This window comes from Neofelis nebulosa, chromosome 2 (assembly GCF_028018385.1).
Source record: "Neofelis nebulosa isolate mNeoNeb1 chromosome 2, mNeoNeb1.pri, whole genome shotgun sequence".
Lineage (NCBI taxonomy): Eukaryota > Metazoa > Chordata > Mammalia > Carnivora > Felidae > Neofelis > Neofelis nebulosa.
Genome location: NC_080783.1, coordinates 173,560,077 through 173,576,417, shown reverse-complemented (window position 1 = coordinate 173,576,417; position 16,341 = coordinate 173,560,077). Strand labels below are relative to the sequence as shown.

General features: G+C 42.8%; 1 protein-coding gene across 16 annotated transcripts in view; it reads left to right on the top strand.

Annotated features, from left to right (window-relative positions):
* Positions 1-16,341, top strand: part of FGGY (FGGY carbohydrate kinase domain containing) — a 423,584-nt gene extending 407,243 nt beyond the window's left edge. For all 16 annotated transcript variants that reach the window (XM_058717224.1, XM_058717223.1, XM_058717222.1 and 13 more), the window contains 2 exons: positions 10,581-10,642; positions 16,118-16,341. In XM_058717224.1, the coding sequence (XP_058573207.1) occupies positions 10,581-10,642; positions 16,118-16,199 (144 nt within the window). In that variant the 3' untranslated portion in view covers positions 16,200-16,341. The remainder of the gene's footprint in view (positions 1-10,580; positions 10,643-16,117) is intronic.

Here is a 16,341-nt window from a genome sequence, read left to right as displayed (position 1 = left end):
CACAGCCCCAAAGTCATCAGGGAAAGATAAATTGTCATGAACTCACCTGAAGATCTGCCTATTGACTGACTGTGAGCTCCTCAAGGAATAGGCCTGGTATTATTCATGAGTTAAAGCAAGTTTTAAATCCTGCCTAAGCCACTTATTAGCTTAGGCAAGTCACTTAACCTCGATGAGCCTCTGTTGTAAATTCAGATAATAAGACTTTTGTTTCAGAATGTTTGTGAGCATCGAATGAGGCAAGATATACACAGTGCCTTGCTAAAATAGGAATTCAGTAAGTGTATATGTTCAGCAAACGTTTAACTAATGCCCTGCTAAAAGCTAGGAATACATCAATGAATAAGAGAGCCAAGGACCCTGCTTTTATGGAGCTTAAATTCAGGAAGGAGGAGTAGAGGTGAGGGCCACAGAGGAAGAGGTAGACAGTAAATGAGGATGCAGATAAATTAACAGTAATAATTTCAGGTCATGCTAAGTGCTACGAAGGGTTTTAAAGACAAGCAAATGAGATGATCTGATAGAAGATGTTTGGGAGAAGTGGATATTTCAGCCAAGTGGCCAAGTCTGGCTTCTTTAAGATTATATTTGAAGAGGACCTAGGGGGACCTGGGTGGCTTAGTGGGTTAAGTGTCCGACTTCAGCTCAGGTCATGATCTCACGGTTTGTGGGTTCGAGCCCCACGTCAGGCTTTGTGCTGACAGCTGGAGCCTGGAGCCTGCTTCTGATTCTGTGTCTCCCTCTGTACCCCTTGCCTGCTTATGCTCTCTCTCTCTCTCTCTCTCTTTCTCTCTCTCTCTCTGAAAAATAAACATTAAAAAAAAATTTGAAGAGGACCTAAATCATATGAAAGATCCAGACAGTCAGAGATCCAAGAGAAGGGCATTCTTGGGAAAGCAAGAGCAGGCAGGACCCAGTTTGACATGTTCAATCAATAGCGAAGATGCTGGTGGTTTCCAGCATGATCAGCACAGTGAGTGAGGACAGGAAATAAGGTTGGAAGCAACAGCACAAGCATGATCTCCAAGTTCTGGGCCATTCTGCAGAATTTGAATTTTATTCAAAAAGCAGTGGGGGGTCCATTGCAGTTGTTAGTAGTGAGAGTGACTATAATAGAGGAAAAACTAAAGATTTGATCTTTGTCCGCGATTCCTGGCACACGGCTCCTAAGATCCTTGGAATCTCTGGCATGAAAAGAGTTCTCTTTTGTATACTGATGAGATGACCGGCGGCTGGTGGCCAGGGGCCACAGACAGCTTCTGCATGGGCTGATTGAGTCAGTGGCCAGTGATTTTATCAATCAAGCCTATGTAATGAAACCTCCATAAAAACCCCTCAACAACAGGGTTTGGTGAGCTTTGAGTGACACACCCCAAAGGGCATGGGAGTTCCACACACCGCCCCCTGCCATCCCTCAAACCTTGCCTATGTATCTCTTGTATTTGGCTGTTCCAGAATCACATCCTTTATCATAAACCAGTAATAGTAGTGAACTGTTTTCTGTGAGCCATTCTAGCATATTCTCCATCCAAGAGGGGGATAGCTGGCCATGGGAACCTCCAGTTTACAGTCTATCAGAAGTACAGGAGAGCCCTGTGACTGGCATCCAGAGTCGGAGGTAGTCGTGGGGGACTGAGCCCTTAAACCTCTAGAGTCTAACGCTACCCCCGTGTAGTGTCAGAATCAAATTGAATTCTAAGACACCCAGTTGGTGCCTGGAGAGGTAGAAAATTGATTGGTGTGAAGAAAAAAACCTACACATTTGGTGTCGGAAATACTGTGTGTGACAACAGCCCCAGGAGACAAAATCTAACTTACCTCATGCATTGATTCATTCAGCAAACACTTATGGATTACCTATTCTGGCCAGGCACAGTTCTTAGTATAGTAAATGAATCAGATAAAAATCCCCGGCCACATGGAGTTTGCATGCAAGTAGGATAATAAATATGTAAAATTCGTGGAGTATTTATTCACTGTGTGCTGGTAGTATTCTAAGTGCTTTGCCTGAAGTACTTCATGTGATCCTCACAGCAGTCCGATGAGAGGCATATTATTCCCATCCCCATTGTCAGAAGAGGAAACAGACGTACAGAAGTTAAATCATTTGTCTGGGACAATCTAGCCAGTCAGTAGTAAAGCCCAACTTCAAACTCTGGCAGTCTGCTATCGTCAGTCGATCATTGTAATCCCTGCACTACCTTTTCCCTCTCTGACAAATCACTGGGACTGGCCCTGCTGCTTTTAGGGCACCAAAGTGGAAATCAGGAGACTAGTTAGGATATGGTGGCCAGAGAGTGGGGTGCTGGAATTTTCAGCCGTGCTGCAAGGAGGTATTGTTATTCCCACTTTACAAATGGGAAAACTGAGGCTTAGTTCAAACGTCTAGTGAGTTGGCAGAGCCCAGATGCAATCCCAAGCCCACCTCAGAAACCCCAAAATCTCTACATGAGCATCTCCATTTCCTGCAGAACACCCCCTCCTTTATGATCAGGAGGCTGAATTGAGGTCTATTTGGAGTTGAGATTTCAGAGCTGGGCATTTGTATTTGCTTATTTCTTTTTGGTAGGCATTATATAATTGGAAATTAAATATAAATATTCCAAGAATACATATATACATGTACAGTGTTGCTTCTTTTACCTTTTACAATTTTGGCTTTGGTAGATAGTATACGTAAAGTGAAATGCACAGATCTTAAGCACACAGTTTGATGAATTTTGGAAACTATATATGCCCAAGTAATCACCACCCCATGTGGTGAGTAGATAGGCAGGTGGATGTATTGACATATAGATAGGTAGAACTTAAAATTATAAATGAAGTGCAAGTCTTCACATCATGATTAATAGTTACGTCTTCTCCCACTCTTTCCTTTCTCTCATCCCTCCTTGCTTCTCAATTGACTTTGTTGTCATCAATGCATGGAGGGTACACAGAATACCAGGTGCAGGTCAAAAGATGACTGTATGAAAAAAGAAAAACAAAACAAAATAAATAAAAGAACAACTAGCCATTACTTCATGTTTGCTGGAGGAACAAAATCACATTGCTATACTTTCTGTTTTTCTATGGAGGGGTCATGTGCCTCAGCCCACACATTACCATGTGAACTTGTTTTCCAGTAAAATGACTCAGAGTTCGTCAAGAAGGCAGATTCATGTATTTCAGAGAGCTATGTGTCAGCATCTCTGGAAAAAGGTATGGTGTACTGTATTGGCATATCATGCGTGCACACACACACACACACACACACACACACACACTTACTCATTTTCAGCCAGGGAGCTCACACAATTAATAAGCAGCAGAAATGGGATTAGAGCTCAAGCCTAGGGGACTCGCAGGCCAGGCTTTTTGCATTACAGGGAAGACAGGAGCATTGAGTCTGAGTGTGAGGCTAAGCAAAGGTCCAGAGTCAGAGCTGGGGGCTTGAATTCTCGCTCAGCTATATATTGGCTTTATGACCTTGGGCAGATTTCTTACACTTTGCTCACTTCCTTGATGCATAAAGTGGGCATAGATGACAATATCTATGTCATAAAGTCGTGTTAAGGATTAAAAACGTCCCTTACATAAAGCTAGTAGCACAGTGGGCAGCATAGAGTAAGCACCTGGGAAATGTTGGCTTCAACCAGTAATAAGGCAATGGGAGTTGTCTGCTAAATCAATGGGTGCCACACTTTTTGGATCAGTTAAAAAAAAATTTGAGCTTGGATTCTTAACACATGGAAATTTACTGATGCAGAGGCATAGATGTGTTCTACTATGCTTGTAGATTATGTATACTGTAAAGCAGATGAAATATAGCTGAAATAAAATATTTTTAATACTTGCCTATCTTGACACTTTCATACTAACACTATGCAGCGATACCTAAAGGTATATTTTATATCTATGGCCGGGTGAGTTTCTAATGATTTTTTAGTGTTTTGATGATTTCTGGATGATTTTATATGTGCCTGTATATCTATATCTAGATAATTTTGATTTCCTCCCAAGTCTTGTCTTACCTGACCAGGTCTTCATTGCTTTTAGATTATAACATGAAGAGGCTACTACCGAATAAAAGTATCACCGTTTTCTTATTCCCTTAGATCTGAATTCTCACCATTACCTTTAATTCATTGACTGAATGTTCTTCAGCCACCTGCCCATTTTGCAAAGGTTGGTGTAAATAAAACCAGGCAATACGTGTAAAGCCACTAACCTGGAACATGTAAATGATGACACGGAGCAAGTCCTTGGATGCTGGGAACCCCGGGCCAGCACCCTGCTGTCATCCCCTAGGTGTTGTAGAGATCCCATATTTCTTTTAAGAAACCTCACACATCTTACATGATTCGTGTCTCTCCGATGTGTGGACCAACTCACCACCCTGCTGACATTCTGCATGTTAAATGCTGGTAAAGCTCCACTAATTTCTTTAGACCAGAAATCGTATAAAGGGCACTTCTAATGTGTTCTTCTGGAATCCTCATGAATCATTTCGTGCACTCCTTGGAGTGCAGGTGTACCATTTTAGAAACACTGGTTTACCTGATTTGACATTGCCCCTGTGATGCAAGCCCTCACCCTTTCATTCAGCGACTCTGCAAACATTAACCAAGCCCCTGTGAGTACTAGGACCGTGCTAGGCTTGACCCCCGCAGTGCCTCGGTTCTTGCCTTCGGGGAGTGTGCAGTAGAACTCTCACCAGGCTAGATCCTGATTATTCTTCCCTGTGGACCGTGACTCTGGACACTGCCAGGCTTGCAGTGCCCTTTGGTACCTAGGCCTGGATTATCTGACAGCCTTCCCAAATTCTTAAAGCCATTGTTTTCCCTCCCCTGGCTAGGGGAGAAGGTACCAGTTCCTGCATTCCTCTGATGGCTGATATCAGTGTGTCTGCCACTCACTAAATGCCCATCTTCGTGAGTGCTGAAAAGCCCCATTCTTTCCAGCCTAATTTCCCTGGATAACTCGCCCCAGGGTAGCCTAAAGCCCTTTGCTAGCTCCCAAGCCAGGCCATAACACATGAGAACTGGGTGTGTCCTGTGCCCACACAGGCCTGGTGATTGCCAGTGCTGCAGCCGGAGAAGTGGTGAGCAGTGTGTGTGGACTGGTATCTTGGCCTTGACACGGCAGGGAAGGGTCAAACCCCATGAATGCGGTCTTTCATGACCATGGTACAGGGCCCCCATTTTTTCCTACAGAAAGCCTCCACTTGCTTTCAGAAGTGACGATCCAATGTGAACTTTCATGGTTTATTTATAGCTCTGCCTTATAGAGAGAAAGAAAAGAAGTGATTAAAATGTGCTTTTACAAAATATTTTGTTTTTAAAAGGCTTTCATTGTGTGGGCAAAAAGGAAAGAGAAAAGTCACTGCATTCATTGTGCTGTCTAGACTCTCAAACAAAGAGGGTAGCGTGCTGCAAATTAAGATTGTCCAGCTCCTGCCTGCCGACAAGAAGTATGAATTTTGAGGCCAACTTCAAACAAACCCTTTTGAACAGAAATATATTGTGTGGGGGGGGGGGGGGACTATATTTAGCACGTGTCAGCATTCCCATAATAAATTCATATTGTTATGCTGTGGTAATTTCCAGATCTACTGCAGCCAGTGGGTTCTTGAGGTTTTGGCTTAATGTTGGTTATTTGGAGAAATTAAAAAAGCCAGCAGTGCTGTTTCTGATGACAGCAGTGATTCTCTGGGCATTCTCCATATTGGGTCCAATACCCGTAATGAGGCCTGCCTCCCAGGAGACAGGGGAGAGGAGCACGAGTCGTTTTGAGTGCCTATGTAAGCATAACTTTTTTTTTTTTTTTTAGAATGCAGTATTTTTTTTATCCTTAAATGATCAAATCCACAGATGTCACTGTAGAAAAATTAGAAAAGAGAAAAAAAATTACCACCCATGCTCATGAACCTGTTAAGTTCTAATATATTTTCACCCACTGTTTATTGTGCGTATCTAACTCGTGTTTAGGACAAACGTGATTCTTGAGACAGAAATGAGAAACGACGATCTTTTTCACTCCCACTGCCCCCTAACACTTGTGCAGTGGGGCTAGTTTTTTCTCTGCCCTGGTAGTTCCGTTGCTTTCTTAGATAAGTACACAGCCAGCCTTGGGTAATACAAGTTTTATGGTCTCCTTAAGTTGTGAGACATAGCCCAGATTCAGAAATTAGAATATCAAGGAATATATAATAATCATTACATGAGTTTTTATCCCAAGATAAGACATCTCCCCACTCCCCAGCAAGGGTCTGCTGCACATGACAGGACATAACTGTGATCAGTGTTCTCTCTTCCTCATTCCCTCTCCCGCGTATTTGTTTTTCCTCTTGTTCCTAGTTAGAGGGTGGAAGGGAAGAGAAGTCGGGGTGTAGAAAGTTCTCATGTGATCAGCTCCCTTAACCTACTAGGTGTTTGTAGCTAGGCTCCATCAGAGATTTTTTTTTGTCAATTTTTTTTAATGTTTGTTTTTGAGAGAGCTCGAGTGGGGGAAGGGCAGAGAAAGGGGAGGACAGAGGATCCAAAGCTGGCTCTGTGCTGTCAGCACAGATTGGGGGCTTGAACTCACCACCCGTGAGATCATGTCCTGAGACTAAGTTGGACGCCTAATAGACTGAGCCACCCAGGCATTCCCATTGTAGAGATTTTTTGGAGATCCCCCACTTTTGGAAACTTCTCATGTATAATATCTTGTCCTTGTTAATGCTACTCTTCAAATAGACTGTTTACTCTTCATTCCTTAGACATCCAGTAGGGTCATCTCAAGCTTCTTTATGCAGACCCCCTCTGCCTCATTGGACAGTATATGAAACAATCCATGACCGCTTTCTCACACATGGGCCACCTAGGGTTCATGGGAACCAGCCATGCCTTTTGGAGTCTGACAGACTCTGGAAGTGCTGGCTGATTCCAGTGCTGGCTCCTTCACTTCTACACTGATGCTGCCCGCCAGCCCTCCTCTTCCAGACGGGCATCTCACTCAGTCCCCTGTGTCCCACAACCTCAGGGACACATATCAGGTTCCCTGTTGTTCTCATTGAAGCCCTGCTCTCTTGACTTCTGAAGCGGGGACTCCTCTCACCCCTCCCCTGGAAGTAGGCCTCATACACAATAATCCAACGATTCAGTCCTAAAAATCTCTCTTTCTGCCCTTCCATGTGGATGAAAGTTCTAAGAGTTGATTAATGGGTCCTCAACCACCTTTTTTTTTTTTTTTTCCTTTTTCCCACCAATTCTTCAGGGTGGTCTGTTTCCAGCTCACTTTGGTATCTTATATATGTCAACTTTAGATCTCAGCCAAAACTTCCATTTGAGCATTCTGTCACGTGTATGACCCTTAAGTTCATTCATCCCATAGACATTCCCTGAGTGCACGATACACCAGATGCTGAGTCTGGCGGTGGGAATAATTATAACAGTTCCTGTCTTAAGGAGCTCAGAGTCTAGTCAGGGAGGCTGGTGTGCTAACAAAAAATTGTGGTGCCGTGTCATAAATGCTATGATAGATGGTAGCACAAGTTGCTGTGGGAGCAAATAATTCAGTCTAGGTGGGAGGTAGGCCACAGGGATGAGTCAGAAAAAACCTCCTCAGTGGAGTCAATACCTGAGCTAAGTTTAATGTTGAAATCTATACTTTTTATAAATTTTTTTATAACATTTATTTTTGAGACAGAGAGAGACAGAGCATGAACGGGGGAGGGTCAGAGAGAGGGAGACACAGAATCTGAAACAGGCTCCAAGCTCTGAGCTGTCAGCACAGAGCCCGACGCGGGGCTTGAACTCACAGCCCTCACGGACCTTGAGATAATGACCTGAGCTGAAGTCAGCCGCTTAACGGACTGAGCCACCCAGGTGCCCCTGAAATCTATACTTTTTAAAGAAACCCCTCTTTTTAAACCTTTAAAATCTCTAGTGCTGGTGTTTGTTTCTCAATAATTAATTATTTTATTTTTGAAGTTTATTTGTTTTAAGAGAGAGAGAGAGTGCATGTGCGCAAGCAGGAGAGGGGCAGAGAGAGAGGGAGAGAGAGAATCCCAAGCAAGTTCTGCAGTGTCGGCCCAGAGCCCATGCGGGGCTTGATCTCACAAACTGTGACCTAAGCTGAAATCAGGAGCCGGATGCTTAACCGACTGAGTCACCCAGGCGCCCCCCTCACTAATTTATTTTAAAAACAGGCAAAGGTAATGTGAAGAAGGGAAGAAAGCCCTGGTGTGTACCATTTGTCCACACAACTGTTTCCCTGGGAAAGGAAAGGACATTTATGGAGCACCCTTTATAATACAAATTTCCTGGGTCCCACCCATGAAGGCAGTTCCGGAATGTCCTCTCAAGTCCAAGGCTTGAGGTCAACCAAGAGGAGTATTTCCTGAGGGCATTTTCAGGATTCCAAAGAGCAAGAGGAGGCAGAATCCACTCTGGAAGGACTGCAGAGCACTACTCTGAAAGAAGTGAGGACAGAACAAGAGAGTTGGCAATGGAGATTGCTGAGGCCATCTTCACAAGATACGGGGCTTACTTTAAAGGAACCAGAACTTAGTCTATGAAGGAAAATACGGAGTGAGCAGAGCTCTTAAAATATCCTTGTAGAGTGGAATAAAAGCAGTCTCACTAAAATGTGTTTAAATGTTTGTCCCTCCACAAAATGGCCCCAGATTGTCCTTTTTAAGTTCTTCTTATCATGGTTTCCTTTTCAGTAATTTTTCGTAATTTAGAAAATCTCCCCCTTTCTTATGACTGCCATTTTCTTTTGTCATCACTGTGCTTGCTGACCTCAGCATCTCTTATTTCCTAGTCGGCCCTTTTAAATCCATTGAGGATTTATCTAGATAACCAGATAACTCTCAGAATGTTCATGTCATCCTTGGGGAAGAGTTGGTAGAGCATCCTAGCCGGGGTAGAAGACATATATGTAAGTGATTAGCAGATGAAAAAGTATCAACTTTCCTAACCCTCAAATAACTACAGAGAAGAAGTTTATCTCCTTCTAGCAAAGTGTTTATCACACTCTATTTTGATCGCAGTAAATGTCTCTTCCATTCTCTGGTGAGCTCCTTGATGAAAAGGCCCATGCGATCTTCATATCTGTTTCCTATGCATTTGAATGCTGCGCTTGGTACATAGAAGGGGCTTGGTTTATTTTATGAATATTCTAGGTGCTGAGTAAGCAGTAAGTAGACAGAGCTCCTGGCCTCATGTGGCTTGCATTCTGGTTAGGGCAAGGAGTGGGAGGGAAGATAAGGTGTACATAAAGAGGTAAGTACATGGCATACCAGAAACGAATCAGTGGTAAATAAAATATATAATACAATAATTTATATAAATGTAAATAAATGCATAGAAATAATATATAAATTATTTCTTCCCCTGCTACTATGTAAGTTTCCCCAGGACAAAGGATATGTCATGTGCAAATCTAGCACAATGCCTGGTGCATAGTGAGTAATTAATAGATATGTGGAATAAGAAGTTGTACATACATTACCCCAGAATCACTATATCCTCAACAATAAGAGTTCCATAACTGTTCCTAAGGCAGGCCTATTTGAGGAGATGTATCATGCCATTGCCTCCCGTCTCCCTGGTCGAGTCTGTTGGACTCCAGAGTTTGGGTTCATTCCATTCCCCCTAACTTTTCCATCACCTTACCAGCGTTGGGAGACTGCCCAAGGAAACCTAACCCTCTCATTCCTATAATGGAGCCCACACAAGCCGTGGTTGATCTTCATGCTGCACATATCAGCCACGTCCACCTACCCACTGCAATTCACCATCTGCCCAGTTGCCCCATTGTAAAGACAAGAATGTCCTGAAGTCATATTCCAGAGTTCAAGTAAATTAGACTCAGCCCACAGGCCTCACATCTGTGCTCACAGTGTTAAAGAGTGCTGGAAAAAAGAGCTGACAATGAACTGAAGAGGTCTTTTTTTTGTTTTTGTTTTTTTAGTCACTTATTTATTTTGAGAGAGAGAGAAAGAGAGAGCAGGGAAGGGGCAGAGAGAGAGAATCCCAAGCAGGCTTCATACTGCCAGTGTGGAGCCCGACATGGGGCTCGAACCCATGAACCGTGAGAGCATGACCTGAGCTAAAATCAAGAGTCAGACGGTTAACCTACTGAGCCACCCAGGCGTCCCTGAACTGAAGAAGTCTTAAACATGTTATCCTGAAGAGCAGGTGCAAAGTGGGTTCCATTCAGTTATTGTTATCTTGAGTTTAAGTAAACAGTGTACTCAGTCGCTAATTATATTGCCTTCTTAAGCCCTCCTCTCCAGGTAATGAGAAGGGAAAATAATTTCCTGCTCTCTGCAGGTGGTCTTAAAGGTGTTTTGCCTTTTGGGGTTGGTTTTGCCCAGAAGCCTTCAGTACTCAGTCATTTATTAAGCCCAGTCTGTTTGGTCATAGGTTTAACTTTTAATGTTCATTGGGTTTTATTCTCACCACCAAAGAGAAGTTGAAAAAAAAAAAAAAAATGGACCAACTGAATATCCTAAGGGGGAATGGTATCTAATTAGAATGTTCTTGCACATGACAAATCACTTTGATTTTAGCTTGCCAACTCAGCTCTTTTTTTTTTCCATTTGACAGGAGGCAATGTCTAGAATGAGCAAAGTTGGGAAAGTCGTGTTTCCCAGACTTGAGGATAAAAGGTAAGTTTGTATTTTTTATATGCACAATACTGAGGAATGAGGACATACAAGGGTAAGTAACTGCAGAGCTAGAATAAACCTTGGGGGCTTCTAATCCAGTTCTTTCATTTAATAGTTGACACAACTGAGTCCCAAAGAGGTGAAGTTACTTTGTTACCTAAAGTCACAGAACAAGGTAGGGCCAGACCAGTGGGTCAAATACAGACTTCTGAACTCTCAGACCACTAATCTTTTCCCTATGTCATTAGCTGCAAGTCTGGTCTTTTGTTCTAAAATGGGGGATCTCTGACATCTTCCATTAAAGGACACAGTAGCATCTGTCTGTCCTTCCACCCATTGCATCTCTTGGCGTTGGGGACTACAACATGACCTTGGTCAGTATTTTAACCCCAATTCACAAAATACTACTTTACTGAGCTCCAGCTATAGGCAGCACATTATGCTAATTTGCCTGTGGCCAGGGTTTAGAGGGGAATAAGACATAATCTTCTGTATGCACATAGATCATTTCAGAACGAAAGGAGAGGTTCTACAATAGAAGTATTACCGGGTGACAAAGTAATTCAAGGAAGAAAGGAATGTGACCCTGTAGGGGTAAGAGAAAGTTTTTGAGAGGAGACAAAGTCTACACTGTCTTTAATGCTTGAAAGAAATGGTCTCACAGACCAAAACAGGAAAGGACATTCTCAGTAGAGGGAATAACATGTGCAAAGTTATAAAGGTGGGAACAGCTTGCTATATTTAGATAACCATAAACAACGTAGAATTCTGAAATACAAAGTGTGAGATGGAGAGTGGCAGGAAGTACAATAGGCGAGAGGGAGGTGTGGAGGGGGTCATTTCATAAAGAGCTTTGAAGCCGTGATGGAAACCTCATCCTATGGGCAGACTGGGGATACTGAACTTCAGGCAGCGGTAGGACCTAGCCGGACGCAGATTTTAGAAAGATCCCTGTCAGAGAGTGAATTAGAGGACCCAAGGGTAAAAGCAGAGAGGCCACACGGAAGTCTTTTCCGTCTGGGTGACAGATGAAAAACACCTATATTAAGTCATTGGCACTGAGCTTAAAAATGGAAGGATAGGGGTGCCTGGCTGGCTCAGTCTGAAGAACATGTGAGTCTTGATCTTGGGGTCATGAGTTTGAGCCCCACGTTGGGTGTACAGATTACTTAAAAAATAAGATCTTTCTCAAAAAAATAAAACAATGAAAATGGAAGGACAGTTGTCCAAGTGGCTTTTATAATTTTAGGGATGTATTTGAAGTTAAGCATAAAAGCAAATCCCACCTCTGTAACAGGCAAAGGTGCTGATCCCACTGAAGAAGCATGATCAGTATTTAACAAAGTTGGAAATGTCCATGGAAAAGCAATCCAGTTCCTTTTAATTTTCTTAAAGCAGGTTTCCACATGGAGTTGGATTGTTAACCCTCCGAATATAAAGCCCTCCCTGAATTCTGGAGTCAGAGAGGCAGGCCATTTTACATGGGGGAGCTCAAGTCAGGAGCATTGAGAGGTCTGAGTCCCCACTGGCCTTGGAAGTCATCGGCTAGCAGCTTCCTCCTTTTGTAGAAAGATTCTTGTTCTTCATCTCTGCCCTGACCCTCCCAAGACATTTGAGGGAAGTCTATTTTTAAGTTCTTTCAGTAAATCCACATGTTCTTTTGAAAAGCATCCTTAGCGTGTCAGCTGGGAGCCCTCCTCTGGGGAGGCAGCACATGTGGTGCTCTAGCACCATCTACAGGCAGCCCAAGGTTTGCAAGTAGAAAGCTAACACTTCCTTATGAAAGACTTCAGCATCTCCTCAGTACCTCAAGTCACATTACTGTCTGTACGAGACGTTTACTTAGGTCTGTGCCCCACAGAAGCCGCTGACTGAGTGTGGGGAGAATAAGAAGAGAGGAAATTCAGCTGATTTTAAAATTTAGGACCACAGAGAGCATAATTTAGTGACTCTGGTTCAATATGCTTTTTTCAGAAAGATCCTCAATCTCATCCTTCTACCCAGACCAAATTTATCTATAAACGTAGTCACTTAAAAGTGCCCTGGGGAAAAAAAACCCGTGCTTCAAAGAGAAGGATCAACAGAGTAAAAAGGAAATCTGCAAAATAGGAGAAAATATTTGTGTATCATATATCTAATAAAGGATTAATACATAGAATATACAGAGTACTCTTAAGACTCAACAACAATAGGGGCGCCTGGATGGCTCAGTCGGTTAAGCGTCCGACTTCAGTTCAGGTCATGATCTCGCAGTTCGTGGGTTCAAGCCCCGCCTTGGGCTCTGTGCTGACAGCTCAGAACCTGGAGCCTGCTTCACAGTCTGTGTCTCCTTCTCTCTGCCCCTCCCCCATTCACGCTGTGTCTCTGTCTCTCAAAAAAATGAGTGAATGTTAAAAAAATTTAAAAAAAAAAAGACTCAACAACAACAATAACAACCCAAATCAAAAGTGGGTACCGATCTTGAATAGATATCCCTCTAAAGATTACATACAAATGTCCAATAAGCACATGAGGAGATGTTCAACATTGCTAATAATTAGGGAAATGCAAATCAAAACCTACAGTGAGATACCACCTTACACCCATTAGGATGATTACCATGAAAAAAGAGAAAATAACAAGTGTCAACAAGGATACGGAGAAATTGGATCCCTTGTACACCATTGGGAGAAGCATGACATGATGCAGCCACTGTGGTGGTTCCTCAAAAGCTAAAAATAGAATTACCATATGATCCAGAAATTCCACTTCTGGGTATGTACCCAAAAGGACTGAAATCAGCATCTCAAACAGAAATTTCTACTCACATGCCCATAGCAGCATTGTTCACAGTGGCTAAAATGTGGAAGCAACCCATGTAGCCAGTGGCGGGTGAATGGCTAAAGAAAAGTGCATACATACAGTGGAATATTATTCAGCCCTAAAAAGAAAGGACATTTTGACACATGCCACAACATGTGTCAGTCCCATTTACAGATAAAGGAATTTAGACACAAATGGATTAAACAACTTACCCAGGGTCACAACATGGATGAACCTTGAGGGCATGATGCTAAGTGAAAAAAGCCAGTCACAAAAGGACAAATATTATAGGGTTGTGCTTATATGAAGTACATAGAGTCAAATTCATAGAGAAAGTGGAATGGTGGTTGCCATGGGCTGCAGGAAGGGGGAGAATGAGGAGTTGGTGTTTCATGGGCACAGAGTTTTAGTTTTGCAAGCTGAAGACAGAGCTGTGGATGGAATGGTGATGGTTGCACAGCAGTGTGAGTGTATTTAATGCCACTGCGGTGTATACTTAAAAATGGCTAAATTTCATGTTATGTGTATTTTACAATAAAACATTTTTTGAGAAAAGGAATAAGCACGGGGGGAAAATGTGCCTTGGACCTCAGCTTCCCATGTGTAAAAAAAAAAAGGAAAAATATAGTCTATCCATCTTTTGGTGTTCCAGGATAATGGAAGGATATAAGAACAACATTAATCCCTACTTGTGAACACTTGATAGCTCACAGAATATTTCATGTCTAAAATTCAGTCAATCTGTGACGGAGGTACGGTTATCATCCCTCTTATGGCAGGGAAACGGAGACACCATTTAAAGAAGTTGTCCAGGGGCACCTGGGTGGCTTGGTTGGCTGAGTGTCTGACTCTTAATTTTGGCTCAGGTCATGATCCCAGGGTCGTGGGATCAAGCCCTACATCAGGCTCTGCACTGAGCATGGAGCTTGCTTAAGATTCTCTCTCTCTTTCTCTCTGCCCCTCTCCCCGCTCATGCTCTTTTTCTCTCTCTCTAAAATAACAAAAAGAAAAAAATTTTTTAAAGTTGCCCAAAGTCACCCAGACTTCTCTGCCTGTGAAGCCAATACTTCTTCCACTGGGCAAAGAATAAGACCAATGAACAAAGTTGCTGCACAGTTGTCAGGATTAAAATTGAAAATCTTCAGGGCACCTGGGTGGTTCAGTTGGTTAAGTGTCCGGCTTTGGCTCAGGTAATGATCTCATGGTTCATGAGTTTGAACCCCACGTCGGGCTCTCTGCTGTCGGTGCAGAGCCCACGTGGGATCCTCTGTCCCCCTCTCTCTCTCTCTCTCTGCCCCTCCCCTGCTCAGACTCTCTCTCAAAAATAAATATTTAAAAAACAAAATAAAAAATAAAAATTGAAAATCTTCAAGTATATGAGAAGGTTATTGACCAAAACTCCCTTCGAACAGTTTTGATATTCCAGAATGGAGATATCCATCTCATATAATATAAGAAGTATTTAATGGTAAATTGTCATAGAGTACTGTTAGAAGGAGAAAACTTCTGTCCCCAAAATCATTCTATGATTAATAAATTTCGAGGCTCATAGAATGGGTTTTAGTAGAATCTACTTAGTGCAAGAGTATTGATAATGTTGGAATATTAATTTGTTTTAATGTAGTAACCATAATTGGCACTGATAACCCTAAGATCCGGGCACTATTCTCAGTGTTTTTCATTCATTGACTCATTTAATTCACCTAACAGCTCTATTGAGGTAGATTCTATAATTATTCCCATTTACAGATAAAGAAATTTAGATACAAATTGATTAAGGAACTTACCCAGGGTCACACATGGCTTGGTAGATTCTGGAATGTTCTGGAAAGAACTCTTCTGGAAGGAGTTCTCAGGAAAGAAGTCCTCTGGAAGGAAGTTGGCTTCCTCAATCCCATGTCAACCCCACCTCATGTCAGCCCCTCCCAACCAAGAGGAGTAAGGACAAAGTTACAAGTGTTCAAGTATAATTTGTCTTAGCTGCTATTATCCCTTTCAAAATCGGGCTGCCTCGTGGCCAACACCACATTCTAACAGGTCCAGGGATAACAAGTCTACCAGGACCCAGATGGAGAGGAGGATGGGAGGGCAAGATCCACCCAGGGATGCCTGCACGGCAGGGCACAACTAGAGGGAAGGCCTTAGTGACATTTTCACAGGATTGTACTCCCAGATAAAGCAGTCTGCAAAGGAAATGTAGGTGTGGAATCCACAAAGGGTGATGAAAATGTTCAGTCTCTTCTCTTTTCGGGCTGTGGTTTTTAAACCAGTCATCAAACCTGGGGCTAGTCATAAATGAAATATTTATGAAAGCTGGGAGTGAGAAGGGGCCTATGTTGAGCCTAAGCCTCTTAGTATGTTATAGTGGAGGCTGTGAAGTCAGACAGACCTCAGTCTGCATTCCAGCCTTGCCAGTCTTTAGCTGTCCTACTTTAGATACGCCTCTCTGAGCAAATGTCTTCCCTTCTACAATGAGGATAATAACACCCCACGTAGGTTAGGGATAATAGCGATGAATCATGCTGATCCATTGCTCAGGATGCTAGAAGCATTCACAAAATGGGAGACGTCTGCATGACCATACGGGATATGTTCCTGTTCTTCTGAATATAAGGGGAAGCTGCATCGCGGTTGTGTCTGAGATCATTCAGCATATTCATTTTTCTCCCACAGATACTATGACAAGAAATACCAAGTATTCCTGAAGCTGGTTGAACACCAGAAGGAATATGCAGCAATCATGAAAGGAGACTGAGCAGAACGTGCAGGTGCCAGTGCCAGAAGGTTCTGCGTCACTACATCAGGGATTTCTGTCTTATCTTATATTCAAGACCCTTTAGGTATCACTCTATCATTTCTGTATCGTCTCTTAATAAAGGCAACCGAGACGTGTGCAA